The 19,638-nt window shown below is 38.9% G+C and overlaps 1 protein-coding gene across 1 annotated transcript in view; it reads left to right on the top strand.

Moving 5' to 3' along the window:
- Positions 1-18,215, top strand: part of LOC109480676 (calcium/calmodulin-dependent protein kinase type IV-like) — a 20,870-nt gene extending 2,655 nt beyond the window's left edge. The window contains 9 exon segments of the mRNA XM_019782905.1: positions 6,318-6,396; positions 9,665-9,727; positions 11,131-11,213; positions 12,756-12,848; positions 13,774-13,777; positions 16,507-16,558; positions 17,646-17,720; positions 18,122-18,157; positions 18,160-18,215. Coding sequence (XP_019638464.1) covers positions 6,318-6,396; positions 9,665-9,727; positions 11,131-11,213; positions 12,756-12,848; positions 13,774-13,777; positions 16,507-16,558; positions 17,646-17,720; positions 18,122-18,157; positions 18,160-18,200 — 526 coding nt within the window. The 3' untranslated portion in view covers positions 18,201-18,215.
- The last annotated feature ends 1,423 nt before the right edge of the window (positions 18,216-19,638 follow it).

Here is a 19,638-nt window from a genome sequence, read left to right as displayed (position 1 = left end):
ATATCTCAAATGTTTTTTGTCTCGCTGACATGTGTAAATGTTGTAAGATGAAAGAGACGGGTTTAAAGTATTTGTTGAACTTGTTTACCTGAAGCCACTGTTGTTTTATGTCATGCATAATTTGTCATTAACATTTTTTTAGTCGAAAAGTACAGGTTTATTTTTTTGTCAAATAGAAGAAGCAGGTTTGTGATGTCAAGACTGTTGCGTCATGAATACTAGTACTATTTTTTATTGTAGGAAATAGAGGAATTACTGTAAATGCACTTGATTTTGTGGTTAATTCATATTTTCCAGTAGGAGGCAAAAGGAATTTTTTCCTCTGTGTTTTAAATTTGCAGCAGCACAGTATTATTATACCATTCATGGTAGAGAGTTTACTGCAAGAACTGCAAAAATAAAACCACTGTGGAAGTTTCTGAATTTATAGTAGCCTGTTAGTGAATGAGTTATGGTTAACTAAAGTTCTTATGGCGTATGCCGGTACAGGGTTCTCACCAGGATTTTTTCACAGCGTAGGGGTCAGGTATAGAAGGGCAACTTTCTGTGACGCGAGTCACGCACCGAGTCCCCAAAACATGGGCCTGATATTCTCCCCCCAAAATTTTGTAACTCATATTAACCACTTAAGACACTATTTATTGTTTATTAAGGGACAGATTTTGTTTTCCCTCTGTTATAGCTTCATTCTTAAGTTATATTTTCATTTTTTTAAAGATTAATGAAGCTTCTGCCCCCAAAAACCACCCCTACACTGGTTGAAACACAGTGTAGGGGGCTAAATCACAGCGTAGGGGGTCAAAATCACAGCGTAGGGGGCCCCTACGCTCAAACAGCCTAGTGAGAACTATGCGGTACATGAAGAAACACTGAAACTAGTAATGGATCTCAAGCGACTTTCATATCTTGATGTTGTTGGCTTGCTGACGACAGTAACAGATGGCAGGCTCATCATACACTTTTAGCCTTCCGGCCTGTTGTCATCATCCAACATCAGGTGCATCTCAGTACATGAAGCTGAGGTGTTTGGGAAATATGCCCAGGAGGGTGATAATGGTGTGCAAGACTGGCATTACAGATGGTTGGGGAAGATTTTAGATGATTTGTTGACTGCTCGTCTCTAGAGTCACATAGCTCGTGAAGCATTTGATAGGATGTTTTTGATAGGATCTCTTAGAATCGTAATATAGGCCTTCCTGGTGTCAAAGCCTAAGAAGGGATCATAATAAGATGAAAACCAGGGAAAATGGGGTGATGTAGATTTGAAAAGAATGTGCAACTGAACACCTGTCAGCATCCCACATGCAACAATGTATTTTAATTTTATGCCACAAATAATTATATGTATATATATATATGTACATGTAAACAGCTCTACCTTTCCTTTAGAGGCACTTGTAGTAAGTGTGCTCACTTTGGCTACCATGTTTACCTTACCCACCCCCTCAACATATGGTTCAGGTAATTGAAGTTGGGAGGAAGAGCCTTAATTTCGCTGTTGCAGATGATTCAATCTAGAGGCTGACAATCATGTGTCAAAATTGCAGGATATTAATTACAGCAGCATCATATGGATTATCAGATCATAGGCACCCTCAGTAGTTTCATTGCTTTCATTTACATGCACCTGCTGTACCGGGGGTATGTGGTTTTCAGGCCAAGTGAATATTGATCTTTGGACCCTGGATTGTAATGTCATTACCGCACTTCAGTGGTCTGGATTCCAAATTGCATCTGGTTGGTTTTTGGCAGAAGTCTAAGACATTAGGCTGTATGGTTACTTAACAAGTTTGTTTGGCAAGTTGGTTTTTACTAATCTCAGCTCATACAGTAAGCCTCTTATTTCATTGTTTTGTTACATTTGAAAGTGTGAGAACAAAAGAAGAAGATGTGGATATGGACATATTAATCTTTGCTCTCTGTTATTGACCTTGTGGATTATGACCCAATAATAGTTCTGCTCAAAAGTAGTAAATTTTGCTAATTATGTAGTAGTATGTTTGAAAATTACACTGGTTTTGTCTGTGCAGATGGAGCAAAATAAGGTAGTACTTGGCAGTTTTATGTATTGCAAATTCCTGAGAATGTTTTGTAAATTTTCTGAATGTACATGAACGTTCATTTGACATTGCTTATTTGCAGATGTTTTCTACCACAAAGGAATAGTTGTTCCTCTGGGCTTGATGTGGCATGTTTTACACGTAAACAACATTCCTAACCAGTCAGAAGGTCATGAGCATGACCATGTCTCTGACACCTACATTTTTCGCAGTAAGAAACTAAGGGTATTACAGGGCATTACTATGCACCAGTCAGAGTTCATGTAGTTTTTTTAAGGGTATGAGCAAGTGTGTGCATACCAGTACTTTGCATAGTATTGTCTTGGTTCCCCTGGCATTCATTCTTTTACCTTCTTTGAGTTCCATCCAAATTAGTTTTCATCTAATGTGATAAAACTATGCCCAGCCCAGCAGTAAATTATGCATTTTACATGAGAAGCAAAAGGCAGTTGTACTGGTATGAGGGTCTTTCCAACCTTTTACAGATAGGATGATACCGGGTACTGATGATAATGTAGTGGTGAACCTTGAACAACCCCCAAATTTTCATTTAGACAATTTCAACAGTGGATTTATAATAATTCTGTAGTGATGTTTTCTCAAGAAAGGTGATCAATCAAAATTAACAAGGTAGGTACAATGTATAGTCAAGATAAAGGTTTTCCTTTGTGCCAATCCAGTTGTATCTCAAAAAATACAAGTCAGTTTTTGCTGAGTCTGGTCTCATTAGAAGAGAGCCACCATGTAGCCTAACCTTGAAGGTAATGCGACTTATTTCTTTTTATAGCCCCCAACCTTGATTGTTTGCCTCACTGAACAGAGAACTACCAGAAATGGGATTTGCTTGTCTGATTGTCAGTGTGCAATATACAACTTGTTTGGACATGAATGTTATGGTTACGGACCATTTTCTGATACATGACATGTACCTCGTGTCTGTTGTGAGAATTAGATACTCGATCAAGTTTGATGAAGAGTAAACTGGAGTTGAGCAAGGTTCAGGGCTGTTGCCAAAACATTCCTCACGACTCTGTCTGCCACAATGTCAAGACTGTATAAACAAAGGCTGGCAATAAGTCACAAGACAAACTTGACGTTTGGTCACCAGTATTTGAAAAAAGAATATCGTAAAAATAAGGAAGTCAAGGCTTCCACTTCAAAGGACAGTGAATTTATGTAATTATTAAGCACTCAATTCCATTTATTTTTTGTCCACAGAGTTGTATAATGTAGGTGTTTTTTTGTGTTGGAACACCTATAATTGCTGTTTAGTCATGTAGATTACAGGTGTTCAGTACCTTCAGGCCCTGCTTTGATATTAAGACCACTTTTATCCTTTTTAATGCCTTCTTCATGAGTGTGAGGCTTTGCTTTGGTATCTTTACAAGAGCTGAAGCTTGAAGATTTAATGACAGTGGTCTTAACAGTCAAGTGTATACCTAGGAATCTAACAGTCCTTTAGGATTTCTGAACCATGAAATGTTTTCATAACACATCATCTGTCCTTTTCATGATTAATGTGTCAGTAGAGTACCCTGACCTGATTGTTGCTGTTGAATATTTTATGGAGACGCATTATTGTTGTGGAGACATTGTGTGCATATGCGTCACTGATCTCCAAAGCATACCATTGAAGCCAGGTCCCTAAGACCACTGAGCTTATGCGATAAACATTCTGATAACACTGTGTCATTCCCGCTCTAACCAGATGACAATAGACAATAGCTGCTGTTATAGAATCTATCAATTGGTGTTCTATCTAGTGTTTTACAGGTAGTGAATGAGCTTGAAGAGTTGCATGACAACAAGCAGTTGTGGGGAATTAATTCAGAATTCTTAATGAGGTACCTTCCAGGTTGCTATGGGTGAAGTATAAACACCCAAACTTAATGATAGAAAATTGCTTTACAAAACCTTATTATTGTACCACATTGATCTGACAACAAAGACCCGTCCAATGTTGATTTATCCTTAGTTGGAACAAGAAGGGTCATTTCATACCTTCTTTGTTGCAAGTAAGGACATGCATGTTACGTTTAGGGTCATGCACGATTTTGTTAAGAGAAAAAAGGAAAGGATTTTCTGGGGCTTTTTCATTAACCCTGTGCTGCATATTATGGATTTAAGGCCTAGACTAAGTTTCCATACCCGCGGTAGTTTACAAGTGATACTGGGCTTCACATAGTAGACATTGCCTGGAGTCATTTGATACTTGCCCCAACTAATGACACAGCCAGGTAGTCTTGATGTTTTGTCAATGTGCCAGAAAGAGTCAAATGGATTTCAGTGGTACATTGTATTTTGCTGCATTGACATGACACCCATTTACCTTTTTTTGATTGTGATGTTGCACAAATATTTACATTTATTGTCATTCTTGCAATAAGTGACAAGAACAGGTAAAGGAAAAACAAACATTTTTTTAATCATGAATAGATAGTACTTGAATCGTACGTCAAACATATATACTTTTGTACTTGAATGTGAGCAATCCAAACTAATGCAAAGTCCACAGATCATAATGGGTCAATTGCTGCCCTATTGCTTCCATTCTGTTACTTGTCTAACTAATCAATTTACATGTAGATGCTTATTAAACATGAGTATGAGCCAGAGTCTATAGCTTGATTCACAGATTCACAATGTTTCAGGTTATACAAGTTAAATGGAACCCCAAATAGCAATATTTTGGCACAAGCTCTTTTAGAAAGTGCTTGTCTTTCTAGTTGTTTTGGTTATTCAATTTATTGAAGTTCTCCAATGTTCGCCAGCTTGGTATGTTGACTTCGTGGTTTCTGAAGTAACATTTGGGTCAATCACAAGATAACTTTTTTTTTTATTAAATATTTTCTATACTTATTTTACTACTACTCCCTGATTCACTGTTGCCTAATTTTTATGCTAATCTTTCATGCTACCATAATGATTACTTTTAGATCATGCTGAGTTTCCATTTCTGTCGGTGATTATACAGTAGTTTTTAGGTGGTCCTAGGGCACCCCTGTATGTGTGTTACATATGCAACAGGTGTTTTTGTTTCTTGAGTAGGATAAGTGTACACACATGAGTGAACACACAGCACTAAGCACAAGAAATATTTTGAAATGCCCTGGTGACAAATCTCTATGTTTATGGATAGATGGGTATGCAGTTCTAACCAAAGTATGCCCATTATATGGCATAATAACGCCTTTTGGTTGCCAAGCCTTGTGTCAACATGTAGGTGTCTGTTTAAAAATCAATCTGGAGTGCTTGCAATTTAAACAGTGTCAGTGTTGATTAAGCATGAAGGAAAGTTCAGTTCAAACAAATGTGTTCATGGGGTTGCATGTCATTATATACAATGTAAAGTAAAGCAAGGCTAGCCATTCAGGGGTTCGTTCTGCGGGCATGAATTTGCATGGAGTACAAACACAGAATCAGCTTTACACCCACATGAACTAAATGTAACTGCTAGTGTTAGTAAATGGCAGCTGTCCAGATATCAAGGCATTAAGGAGGAAAAGTACAAAGACCTCCAACACTGAAAAGCTGAGCATTGTTGATGTTTTTAGTAGCTGCATTGCATTCTACATTGCATGTGCAGACAAACTGTCGTCTTTCTTCAAACCTACAATAAGTAGAGAAGATTTGATTATTAGACACAGCAAACAAGTTTTTCTCACATACTTTCAGCTAAGTCAAGCAGGCTAACTTCATTGCCCTTTTCGTTCTGCACCAGCAACTCGGGGTCACAGTTGTGCGTATTTTCTGAGTGAAACTCTATCCTCCCCTTTCACCAAGTCATTAGCTTTTCCAAGCATATTTCCCAACCAGTTTCTGTTGGTCAAATTGGTTTTACTTTCCAAGATAGCTCAAAGAGGTATCAAATGAGGCTATCCGAAAAAACCTTTTAAAATTCACTGACCTCATTGTAATCCCGCTGTATCATACTGATAGAACATTCCAATCTGATAAGAAGCATGCATAAGGGAAACCTGTATTTCTAGTATGGATAGATGTAGCAACCAAAGAGCATCTTTATTATACTTGTGTGTTACGCCGAAAGGCGGTTATACCAGCTATACAGATACAGATACTTACTCTGAACTCAAGTTAAAGTCTTTAAAAGTACAATCATGTGTCTAGCAAAGAAAAAAGTGGTACCATTTTGCAAGTGACCCTGGTAATTTCTATTTCAGGGCTTGAGTTTACATGGGGACATCAGGGCCAACTGTGTATCAGGGCTCAACTATTGCTTGTTTCTTTTTTCCCCAGTGGAGCCACTTCCGTCGTGTACCGTTGTGAACAGCTGGGCACCAAGCTTCCCTTTGCAGTGAAAAGAATCAAGAAAACCGTAAGTACTTCCTTCCTGTTCCAGACCATCTGCCACAGACATCTGGATCTGTTGTTAATGACAGATACTTAGACTAGTAAGCTGAACTCTGAGTACTCTAAAGATTTTTCAAATGTCAGCAGCTGTGAAAGGCCTTTGATATGGCAGGGGTATTTTCCATTCATCTTACTGTTGATGTAGATGTAAATCTGAAAATATAACTTTTCATGCTTTGTCTCGTTGAGCTGACCACTTTTCCTTACACAGTTACAGGACATTTAAATATGGCATGTATGTAGGATAGATTTGCCAGTCTTTATACCTCCAAAGTAAATAGTACGATAACTTATCATTGTAGTCATAACAGCAATGCAATCAGCACCATGGCTATATCCCACCATCTGTTCACAGTCAGTTACTTCTTCCTCAGCCTAAGAATGTCATAACAAAATGGATAGATGTAATGTGCTGTTTGTATGTTTTAAATCAGTACTTTCAGAAATTTATCTCGAGCTACATCCGTCACAATCTTCTAGTATGATTTACAGACTTCTTTTAGCATCTTTTCAGTGGCATGCAAGCTGGGTGAGTGACAACGGCCGGGATTTGAACTCTGGCAGTAACACAACAGTTGGGATTTGAACTCTTGACCTGTAATATGATGTATGGCCTTTTTGTCCAGTGTTTTTTTCCAGCTGTCATTTATCATCACAGGATGAACAGCAACTAAACCCTAGCTGCTGTGTGTGACACAGTCATATTGTCTGATATGACCTGTAACCTTTAATGCAGGATATCAACAGATATTAGTATGTTATGAGTGGGATGTTAGGAATTTTTCAGATGTATTGATCTATTTTTCTTGTTTGTGAATGACTTTGATTTTACATACTACATTCGCAACAAAAATCTCCCATCAGAAAAAAGGTGCAGCGGGGGCCATTAGTACTTGATGTGCTTTCTCATATCTTCTTATTTCATTGTGGTGGGCTCAGAGAATCCTTTAGACATGTTGTGGTGCATTGACAGCATACATTGATATCTGGTGTCAGGGACCCCAGTCCAGTTACTTGTGTATGCTGCCTGTTACTGCAGAGAAAGCTTATAGCTGACAGCCTTGGCTGTGTTTGCCCCGTCTTACCTATCCCTAACACATGCAACCCACGCACATAGGAAGGCTGTTTGTCTACCTAATGGATCATTACTCTCAGCCACTTTCCGACCAAGAGACCACTAATCTCTGACCGGTGGACAAATGAATCATTGTTTCCTGTATAAGCTCAGTGATAAATGCACCATCTGGGAAGGACTACCCAAGACAGCATGAGGCCCTCCATTATCAGTGGTATTTTTGGAAATGATGTGGTGAAAATGGTGAAAAGTGCCAAAATAGATTATATGTTAGTATGGAAAGCTGGAACTGGATTATAGTTTTGGTCAGTCTAAATCTCTAATGAATTATCAAACTTACCCAGTAAGCTATCTACTAACACGCCTTCTTAATAACCAAGCCATGTAGATCTCTGAAGCTGTTCATTCTTTAGAGCTGGAAAAGGGTTGCCTTGTACTTCACAAGATGCTTTGAAAGTGTCTCAATATGCTCAGGGAGAAGTCTTGTGATGTACTGAAAAAAAAAATCAAAATGCTTTCAAATTGATAGTCCCAAGATGCTTTGAAGAAATCTCAAGATTTAGTCAAACATTGCAGAAAGCTCCATGTTTTGTAAAATCTAAAGATTGTTTCCCCAGCGACATAACTCTACAAAGAGGGCCATCCTTTTAAGTTTTAAAAGGGTTTATTTCCCTCTGCGCTTAATGCAGGACATATCTTATGAGATAAAATCCAGTAGCCTGTTTCAACACAAGAATGGAACATGATTTGTGGCAAATGGCGGAGACACTTCCCAACAACTTTACTACCAAAAAGCTGTAGACCACGAATTTCTATTAGTCAATCATTGTAAATAGACATTTTCCCCAGAAAGTCAACTTCATGTGAGAATGACATGTATGAATGCCAACTGAAAAGTGCATTCCTACATGCACAAAATGTAATGGTCACTATACATAATGAACACCAAACATGAAATATGAGTCTATCAGGTAACTCATTCCATGAAATGGTTACTACTTCCTCCATCAGCGTCCGGTCTATTGGATATCATGTCAGAGACTGACTTTATCTATCATAATGGCATTCCCTGTCACACATGGGGAGGCCACATGTTTTACTGCTTCAGATCAAAGACGATCACCTGTGAAAGAGCAGCCATTTGTATATGCCCTTTGGTGCATCACATGTGGCGATGGCCAGGAACATGTACCATTGATTACACCACATGACCTGCCACTCCTAAGCCCTGCATGGGTGCATCAAGGCAAATTAAATTTTTGGCTTGTTCCTGCCCAGGTACATTTTACAGGTTTTGTGTCATGCTTGTGATAATGCCAACCATTGATACAAACCATTGGCCTTCAGCTTACACACAACTAGCCACAACCAACCATAACCAGGTCTACTATGATCCAGTGTACATGGGGTATTCTGGGTAAGGACACTCAGGACACTTTTCAATGACATTCTTCTTGCAATGACTACATAGTCCTGTAAATACTTTGTTTTGAAGGCTGTTTTGATTGTTGCCATGGTATTACCACTTAGAACAATTTAATGTAGCAGGGTTTCCCCATGTGAGACTCATTCTGTTAGCCTCCATTGCTTGAGGCTACATGTACATCCTGTGATGCATCATTTCACTCCAAGTCAAGAAAATAAATCATGGCTCCATGATTAATCAGAGCTTTAGAACTGAAGTGTTTCTTGATTGAAGGATAAGAATTGAAGAATTATTGTGTGGCCCTTCTTCTCTTTAGTGATTATTGTACATGTATTATCATAATGGTAAGTTTGTACCTGCAGGAGTAAAAACTCCATTTCTTATTTCATAAGGGCCATAAGCATTCTCAAAGTCTACACATGATGTATGATAAAAGTGTTTTAGTGTTGGTTCACTTTTGGTCCAACCTTGACAATCACAGCACAGGGTTGCATTGGTAATTGTCACCTACCATGCTTGGCCCTTCAGCTGAGGGTTTATATGCTACCAATCAGTATTCTTCAATTTGTCTGTGACATAGCAACATCAGAACTGTGCCAGTAGGAATCAAGGTTCTCCATGACTTGTAGCAAGAGACCTGCTGTTTCTGTTTCTTAAATAGTGGTATTGGCCCATGACATCATTAGGAGAGTTGTCCAGTTGTTGAAATAACAAGGAGTTGCCTTTTTTCAGACTGACAAGAAGATCATCAGAGCTGAAGTTGGAATCCTGCTGAGACTAAAGCACCCAAACATTGTAAGTATTTTTCCCCAAGATTATGGCTGTTACAGAAAAACTATAAACAAACAATTGTGTCAGTGCTGGTGCTTTGGGCAGCAGTAAGTGTTTGGAACTCTCCTCAGGTTTATCTTTATTTCATTAGAAATCCATTGTTTTCTTTTTCACATTGAAACCCTATTTAAAGTTTGATCCACGAAGTCTCCTCTACTGAGAATATATTCTACATTCGGCTCTGTTCCAATTTTGTGGGGTATCCTTTAGTATTCCATTCATCTTGTTTCCCTAGAAAATGGGATCAGCCTGGCTGTCACATACAAGGCTGAAGTGAGATGACTGCATACCCACTCTGAATACTTCCCGTGGTTTCCACTTCCTCAATATAAGATGCAAAGCCATGAAAATGGGTTACAGGACTTGAACCTGTAACCTTTGCGAGCTAATACCCAGTGGTGGCTGAAGCGTGCTATTAGCACCTTCCCTCCAGGATATGCTTTCCTAGCATTGGTGATTTACCAGTATCTGTGATGGATTTCAATAAATAATACAGCGGGCAGGCCATGGTAAAGCCCTTCCCTTCCATTAACTTTCTACCCCAAGAGCACACTACAACTTGTCATTTGGAGCATAGATGGATGAACGTTAGGTAGGGTGGCTTTACCTGTGAGAGCATTGTGGTTTCCCATTATGTCTCTGCCCTTTTCAAAGAAGTCCCAAAGATACGAAAGAAAAGCTTCAATCCATTTTTTGTTTTTGTACATAAAATCTCTTCTTCGGAATGATGTATTATTCCATGAGATCGGCTTTTCCGCTAAATATGAAGGCTGCTTGGGGGTATAACAGCTCAGCCTGCAAATCTAGTTAACACAAACAGGCCCTTGGGAACAGCAGATTGTAGAGCAGTGATAAATTATGGATCACTTTCCTAGTCAATTATTAATGGCTTTCCAAGTATTTTTCACCAAAGGCACTCATAAAACAGTACTCAGAATTCCTGCTGTACAAAAAGTATTAGTAAGAGTAATCCTTTAAGTGTATCTTTGGTGTTGTAATAAATTAACAATGATATTCCTAGATTTAGTAATCACTGGGAAATAACAAGACAGAAGGTGTACACATCAGCACTTGGTTCTAGAAAGATGCTGAAGAAGTATTGAATACTGTCTTCAGACTTGTGACGTAGGATTGCTGGTGTACTTGACTTCGTTTTCTGTGAGGTCACATCATCTTGATTCTTGGATTTAGCCACTTCATCATTTCTGAATTGAACAAAAAGCCTACCAGTAGATAAAGAAAGCCCTTGTCTTGCTCGCTGCTATTATCCCATTCATGCATCTGGAATTAAGGAAGATTTGTTCTTGAAATTTCATGTTTACAGATATTTACTACTTGTATCTGGAAAACTTTCTACAATTTTGCAGATTCAGCTGAGGGAGATATTTGAGACAGCATCTGAACTGTACCTTGTGCTGGAGCTGGTCACTGGAGGAGAGCTGTTTGAGAGGTAAGAAAAGCTTTCAAGGGCTTATGAAGCAGAAAAACATGGGTGGGGGTCCTTGTGTGTTAGTCTCAAACTACAGTGTTGTTTCCTGTTTACTGGATTTGCCATTACCTTCTGCCTATGTGTTTTAGCTCTTAGCTTGGATCATATGGAGCTGCCCCTGATGCTGAAAGCTGCCCTTGCAGTTACTGAATGGAAGCGCAAAATGTACACCACCTGTTCCCAGTGACATACAATACCCTTACTGAATTTATCTGCACTTTGCTGGCACCACTTGGTTAAGTGTTGCTGGTACACATGTAATTTCTTATGCATTGACCTTTTCAGCAGGTGCTACTTTCAAAAGTGCTCACATGGCAGCCATTCTTCACTTTAGATTTTGTCACACAACTTCCTTTCCAAAGATTAAGCTTAAAATGGGCTGGTTATGAAGTTGCATTATTGAAAACTTATATTTTAGAAAACACCATAGACCTAAGTTGAACACACAGTGACTGTCCCTGGTGCTGAAGATAGAATTGTAGCATAATATGTTCAGGGTTCACATGCTGTACCAATTCCTTGCACCTGTCCTTGGTGCTGAATGGCATTCAAATACATATGTCTAAATCTGTACAAAACAGGTATACAAAAACGTACCATCTGTCCCTGGTGCTGAATGACATTCACTCTGTTATGCACAAATCTTACAGAAAATGAATATATTGCTATGTTGATGAGGTTAGAAAAATAACTTGTTAAAGCATGGGGAAATGATTCACTTCTCTGCTGCACAACAAGATAAGGCATGTAGCAAGGATGTATCAGATACATTTGTATTACACAGGCAGCTAAGTGTGTAGATCTAGGCCAAGCCAAGCCAGAGGGCATTTCTTTATTGCTGATACCCGATACCAAAGGCCAGGCACTTCCTGGTATCATTAGCAATGCCAATCTAGGCTTACATGTCCTTGCTTCCAGACTCACATAACAAGTGAATTGTTTTCAAATACATGAACTATATTAAGACACAATCATCAATAATATTCACTGTCCTGTGAATCCATATCCACATGTGAGATTGAATGGAAGAGCAAGAGAGAAAAATAGAACCGTAAAAGATAGGTACTTCCCACATCCATTTATCGTCCCTTTTTTCACCACCTGATACCACCTCTTTTAGATAAGAACTCATACCATGAGGCAAAGTGAGCTAAGCAAGACCTTGGCGGCAAATGCTGTTTAAACTGTGGAAAAAAACAACATGGCAAAATTTCCAACTCAATAGTGCATGGCTTTTATGTACAAAAACCATCAAACTGACATTATTTGAATGAGCCATCGTTTCCTGGCCTTCTATTCTTACATGCCTCTAATATCACGTCATGAGTTATGATGGCAATCTGATTAGATTACGTTTTATTTGGTGGTTGTGCAAAAAGATTGATGACTGGATTGCTGATATCATCGTTGAAATGTATGAGACATGGCAGAACCGGATAGTAATGAAAGCAAGGCTGTCTCGACAAGTAGATTGCTTTGCTAATCTTTCCTGCTGTTCCACAGAATCATCCAGAAAGGGTACTACTCAGAGAAGGATGCAGCTGAAGCAGTGAGGCAGATCTGTGAGGCCGTTGCTGTAAGTACATCCTCCATTATGCAGGAGGGAACGAATAGAATCAGAATCAGATAGGGATGCAAGCATGCACACCTCAACACATGATCACAGGAACAGTTGTTGAAGTTGGTAGCACAAAGCAAAGCAAAGTGCTCTCTTTGCAACTGTCCATGTCTATGTGATGTACTAGACTTAGTTTCATGCTCTATCAATAGGAGACATTACTTTCTCTATAGAGCATTAAAAGTTGATGAGGGGAAACTCTGCCATGGAAACCATTCCAGCTAGCTGCCTCGATTGTGGAAGCTGGTGTGAGTGAAGTTATGATAAGAGGGAGATAGTTGCAGCTAAACCCTAATACTGTTGGATCAGGTGCAACTTGGCTTCTTTGAGGTTTGATACAGTTGATGAGTTTGGACACTTGTGGCACCCTGCCGGCTCAGAGCCTTGAGATCAAAGTTTGGACGTGTATTGGATGCTGAAGGTGTCAACATGCTCATCCTGCATATCAATTGACAATGAGTTTTGAAGCCCTCTGTATTTTCACATTATTGTTTTTCTTCAGTATGCCCAAATTGTTGGCTGTTGTGTAACATAGAAATGTCTTTTGTGAACTAACTATCGCTGAGGATTTCTTGAGTTTGCTTCCTTCATGAGTTAGGCCACAATGTTTGCCATGTTTAATGCATGCAACAGTGTGTGATGGCATCAACAGGCTGTAACATCACCAGACCACCAGACTAAGAGACTAAAGTTTAGGTGGACTAATGGGCCAGAGGAGCTGAAAGGGTAAATGAGCTATAGGGCCACGGTTATAGAACCTGAACCACTTAAACCCATAGTTCACATTTGGATGGTTTGAGTCAAATGTTGCTTCTGAACAACTACTGGAAATACATCAGTCTCCTGACACCATTGATGAGGATGTGGTCATAGTCAGTAATAAAATATAATCCTGACTTTTAGACAAGTATTGCTCTCTATCAAGAAAAATAACATTAGACAAGTAGACTAGATACACAAAACTAAATGAATGAGGGCTTTCTTTGTCATGAATTCACCATATGAAAGACTTGATTTTCTTGGAAAGCATACATCTCTATCACACACTTGTCGTTGCTAGTCTGCCTTGATGAAGGATCATTTTACATCCATGCCCTAATCAGTCATTAACAATCAAAGCCTGGAATCATCCAGCACATCACAAGAAACCCTCATAAGCCAGCAGGCTCCACAGAAAGCTGACCCAATTCAGCTAATGGTTTCTGTAATAAGCTAAGTCCCCAGTGGAAACAGACACAAATACAGGCTCCTTACATCTGTGTTATGCTCTGTTGAGATTATACTGTATAATGTCAATGCAGTTTATGATATTTCTTTACCTATAAAGATGTCTTGAAGAAATGCATGTGATGCATTTCGTATGTTTTGTCAGTATTAGTGCATGGCTCACCGAATGTTTCAGGTGAGGCAGGTTATGTCATCTGTAATCCAACATAGTCTATTTTCTTCAAGTGCAGATTAGAATGCCATTATATGGTGACCTTGAGGTCTGAACTTGAAAGGCACATCTCGCATCAGGTGGATTTCCCTAATGGTTTGTGCATTCCAATGTCTGTCCTGAAAGGTAGACATGCAACTTGACTATGCATATACTGACGTACATGTACTATCATTCATACATATATTCATAAACTTATAACACAAATTTTGGTATTGTGTAATAATGTTCTGTTACAGAGTGAAGTTTAATTTTGAGCAATAAAGCAAAGGATTAAACCATGTATGTCAAAAGAATCCAACATTAGCAAGTTAAGGGTTACATTTTGATGTAGGGTTTAGTGGCATTGTATTTAGTTTCTGAATCTCCAAAGTGGTCTGAGCTCACAGCATTACTGAGGTGGAACTAAAAGTCAATAATGGTTTGGACAGAGAAGACAGTTTTTTCATTAAGGGTTGCCCACGCAGGGAATAGATCCATAAAGGTTTATTGCAAAAGGGTGGAGGCCATGCTGCTTGGTGGAAGACTTAAAGAACAAATGCAATAAAGATCAAGAAAGATCAATGTGATTATTTGGTATTCAGTTCCTCACCTACAAAATGGAACGAAAGTTCTTTCTTGGCACACACTAAGAAAGTCCACCAAGCCGAAACTGTGCTCAAGCTTAGCTAAAAGGAGCTGGAAGATCACAGTCTTCCCAGGGGAACAGTACTTCACAACTCATGCTGGAATTTTACCAACAAAGAGTTTATAACTTTTACTGTGATTGTTTGTCACTCATTTGGATGTGAAATCAGTACAAATGACTTTGACCCTTAGGCCTTACCTTTATTGTAGTTCACTCTACAAGTTAGATGTCAGCAAGTAGGATTGTACTATTGGGAAGCTCTTTGAGTCTGTATTATAAAAGTGATATTGCTGGCATGGCATGAGACTGCCCTCCATCTACTCCTGACTGTTGTTCCTGAAACAGCCCTTCAGCTGCACAGCAGGGTGTTACCATAGCATGGTGCTCAGTATGCAGATGGGAAATTTTATAGACATTTTAGACCAGGCAAAATGTGTCATTTCCATTCCATGACTAATGCCATGCTACAGACCACAAGGTTACTGTAATTCATTTTATATTTGCGGTAGCAAAATTTTGTTGACTGGTGGACATGTTCGTAGAACATGCTCGGCAGGTGCAGGAGTCAGTGAATTACTAGTATTTGTTTGCGGTAATGATAAGAATTCATGGTACAGAAGTGACGTCCAAAAGCCCACCAATATAAAAGTGCAGCAAATATAGAGTGATACGTAATCCTTCCAGATAAGCCAAGCTGGATATTGTGCCCAGATAGTGCACAGATCCAATATAGACAAACCTATTACTTGTCTAAGTTAGATACATTCAGAGCTGTCCGTGGTGCTGAAGACTGAGGTGTTAAAAGATAGAAATCTAACAATGACCAAAATAGTAATTAAAAGGGTGTATTCAACTAACATTAATATCAGTCTTATTCATGCCTAAATTGCATAATTAATGAAGTGTCGATCTTTACAGATCTGACAATTCTAGCAACACATTTATTATTAAGAGAGATTGAATCCAGAGATGAATGGCTCATGTATCATGACTAGATAATGTGTCCGGTGGAGCCACTGAATGGCCAGGATGCATTGGCTTTGGTGATTACTGAGGGGTAATGTGAATTGTAAGAGGGTTAGTAAGGGGATTTCAAGCTCCACACTGACTGTGTTACAGGTAGAAACAAGTGGAACGAAAGGCACAACCTCTAAAACATGATGGCAACTACAAAAGATGTATCAATCCTCAGTTTAATAGGTATAATGCCCTCTAGTACATGGAAATCTACTTAGGGTCTTAGTCAAAGATCATTGCAGGTGCTGTAGCTAAGAACACTGAAAAGGACTGAAAGCAATTTCAATATGGATATTACATGTATGGCTAATGTTTTGAAGGTCAGTAGTTCAAATTGCAGATTTTGTTGTAGTTACCTTGCCTTCTTTGCACTGCCAAGTTGTGTAAAACTTGGATTCACAAAAACTAGTAACACTAACATTATATTTACTTTACTACGATCCTTTACAAAAATGTGGCTAAGGATCACAGCTGTAACTCCCTGACTGAGTGTACATACAGTGTATATGTTTGTACTACTTGTACTCTAACACTTTCCTCTCTACTTCTGCAGCCCGAGAATCTCCTGTATAGTGTTGAATCAGAAGATGCTCTGCTTAAGTTAGGTAAGTAATCAGACTCCTTTGACATTTAACCGTATGTGTATAGATCTCCATGGAAAGAGTATGATAAATTCATCTTCAATCCACACAAATCTCCAGACCATTTATCAGGGATGGCAGTGTAAAGGGACTGCTCTGGCAAGGGCCTTGAAATTAGATTCTATAGTGATTAGATAACATTCTGTACATCACAAGTTATATAAACAGCAAGTTATTTTTGAATTCTGTTGGACACTGAAGCCCATTAGAACCATAATCCTTGGCTCTCACTAACCTTTGGTTTGATATTTGGGTTGCTGCCTGCTATCCTGGATAATACCACAAAACCGTGTAGAAAATTGATGAAGATGGCTCTTGATTGACATGTAGCATTTCCAAACTATTGCTTTTGAAAGTTTGAATCAATCTTGAATAAATCTTTGTGCATATATACTTCTGTCACTGTAATCAAATTGTTAGATTTTATGTTCATAATCTTTTTGAACCTTGGAAATCATATGTAATACATTTACTTTAATACTCTTTTGGACCTTATTGCTCATTCAAGTCATATTTCCTGTTCTTTTTAAATACAACAGACATACTCCATGTGTCATGAAAGAGATGTAATGCAGTAATAGAGTTGTGCAACTGCCTGGATTCCCAGCAGTTCCTGTTTATGTACAGAACATAGACAGTAGAATTGAATCTTTCAATCCTGGTCCTTCCATGTGTTGTAGAGATGAAGCAACCAAATTGATTTCAACAGGCATGGGAACAGGTCTACAGGGAAATTTGCCAGGATTTATATTAAATCACAGTCCACTAAGCTGGAAGTGTGGGCAGGGTTATTAGATTTACACCTGGATGTGTCAGCACTACCACTCAAGTGTGCAGACAGGTAGAATGCTTTCACGACAGTGTAATTTGTAACATCTTCCTATTAAGTACAGTAGCACAGACTTTTCTCTTAGTATAACTTTACAGGTTATGTACTGTTACTATTTTAGTTATGATATAGCAGACAGTGATGTACCCACAGTTGCTCAAACTTGTAAAGAGTGATGTCTGAAGAAGGAGATTAATATTAAGTCGAAACTTTGTTTTGCAGCTGACTTTGGCCTGTCCAAGATTATCAGCAATGAGGTGACGATGCAGACAGTGTGTGGGACACCAGGGTACTGTGGTGAGTTACCCTAACTTGCTCCTGGCACAATGCAAGATTCATTGGGGATATACATATGAGATTAGTTGTCAAATTCTTTTAATATACATGTACAATGTATGATATATTGTAAGTTACATTTGCTCTTCAAAACGTAGTTTATCCGCATGTACATGTGCATGTGTGCTAGTTATTTCAGACTTTGAAATGTAATTATTACATCCTCCCGAGGTATGGTCAGTGGCACGGTATCCGTAGGCTACCTCACACTTGTGGTGTAAGGTAGCTACTGATACTGCACCACTGACCATACCTTGGGGGATGTGTAATTAATGAAACTCTGAAAGTGAAGCTGCCTTTAGCACATCATATGAAGAGGAAGATTTCTAGTTGGTTCACTTTCTCCCTGCCATTCTGTGCAGCCCCAGAGGTGCTGAGAGGCCATCCGTATGGACCGATGGGGACATGTGGAGCATAGGAGTCGTCACCTACATCCTGTAAGTCACTTACTGTAACATGACATAAACTGCTATGTACCTTCAAAAAGATAGTTCATGAATTTTCATGGGTTCTACACACATGACAATTAAGTTTTGTTGCCACAGTAAGCTTTTTTAAGACTAAGTATAAAGGCTTAACAGTCATCCTCTTGAGTTGAAGCATAATGCTTTAGAAGTTAAGCACATGGATGTCAATGGTTAAACGAGATACTCTTGAGGTATTGATGAGCAAAATTGTTTGGTTAAAAACAGGAATTACTTGTTGCTTTCTTCAGCTCTACAGATTAATGCAAATTAGCTTAAAAGTAACCGTAGTGAGTCATAATGTGTTGCAGAAGCCAAAAATATATGTTTTAGTTAAAAAGTCCAAAGATGCAAAAGGAGTCAATGGAAGAAAAAAATAAACAACTTCAAAGGAATCCCCCCAGTTGCCAACTTCATGTCATTTATTTAAAACTAAAGGAGTGGCTCAACAGATGCTGAACCAAAGAGCAGAAAATTAGGTAGAGCAGTCCATATGTACAGCTAAGATATAATGAAGATGGAGAACACACATTACACACTGTGTGTATAGCAGTTCCATCTGTCAGTGGCAGTAGGTTCAATTTTAAAATTTCCCTCATGCAAACTCTTGCCTACGGTGCTCACTGGTCCCTCAGCAAAGGTGCATGAATGTAAGTCTCCTGACCTTCCTGTCCTCCAGGCTGCAATGCAGCGGTGGTGGCCTCCAGTCGTCTGGGCAGTGCCAGCAGCGGCAGCAGTGCAGGAAGCGAGCGGACCTCGCCCAAACCTTCCTCCAGACCAGCGGCGGAGGACGGCAAGGAAGAGTAGATCATAGACGTCTTTTCTTCCAAACAGAAACACTCTCTACACAAGGCTCAATAAGTGGTTGTAGGAGATTTTATACCTGCAATACAGTATATAGCCTGGCATATTCCACACAGTATATACTATTGGGTACATGTAACTGCAACATGCTCTTCAACACATTTTAACTCTCACAGTTAGAGGGAATGTTGTCAATATCTGAACTCTTCCTAACTGCTAATAGATAGCATAGATGACTGTATGCGTAACTTATGACTGAAGTGTATACGAGAAAGATTTTTGTGTCTCCACCTTTTTGTTGTCTTCATTTACAAAAACTAAGAGAGAGATAGTAGAGAAAAAGCCATTCAAAAGAAAGGCAAAACAGATATATATGTATACTGTTTAACACATCAACTTCAGAGATTACTGAGATTGTTGAAGTTGGAAAACAAAGTCACAAATTTCAAGCAGTCATTTATTTCAAAAGAGATTATGGAGTGGAAAAGAGAGATTACTGTTGATATGAGATTGTTAATTTTGTTGCAGCTCGTGTTGAGATAGGGACCGAGAAGTTTTGTCTGGTCTCTTGATGGATGATGTCATTTCTGTGTCTGCGTGACAGTATCGAC

Source organism: Branchiostoma belcheri, unplaced genomic scaffold (assembly GCF_001625305.1).
Source record: "Branchiostoma belcheri isolate BF01 breed outbred unplaced genomic scaffold, Haploidv18h27 scaffold52, whole genome shotgun sequence".
NCBI lineage: Eukaryota > Metazoa > Chordata > Leptocardii > Amphioxiformes > Branchiostomatidae > Branchiostoma > Branchiostoma belcheri.
This window is presented reverse-complemented; position numbering and strand designations above follow the sequence as displayed.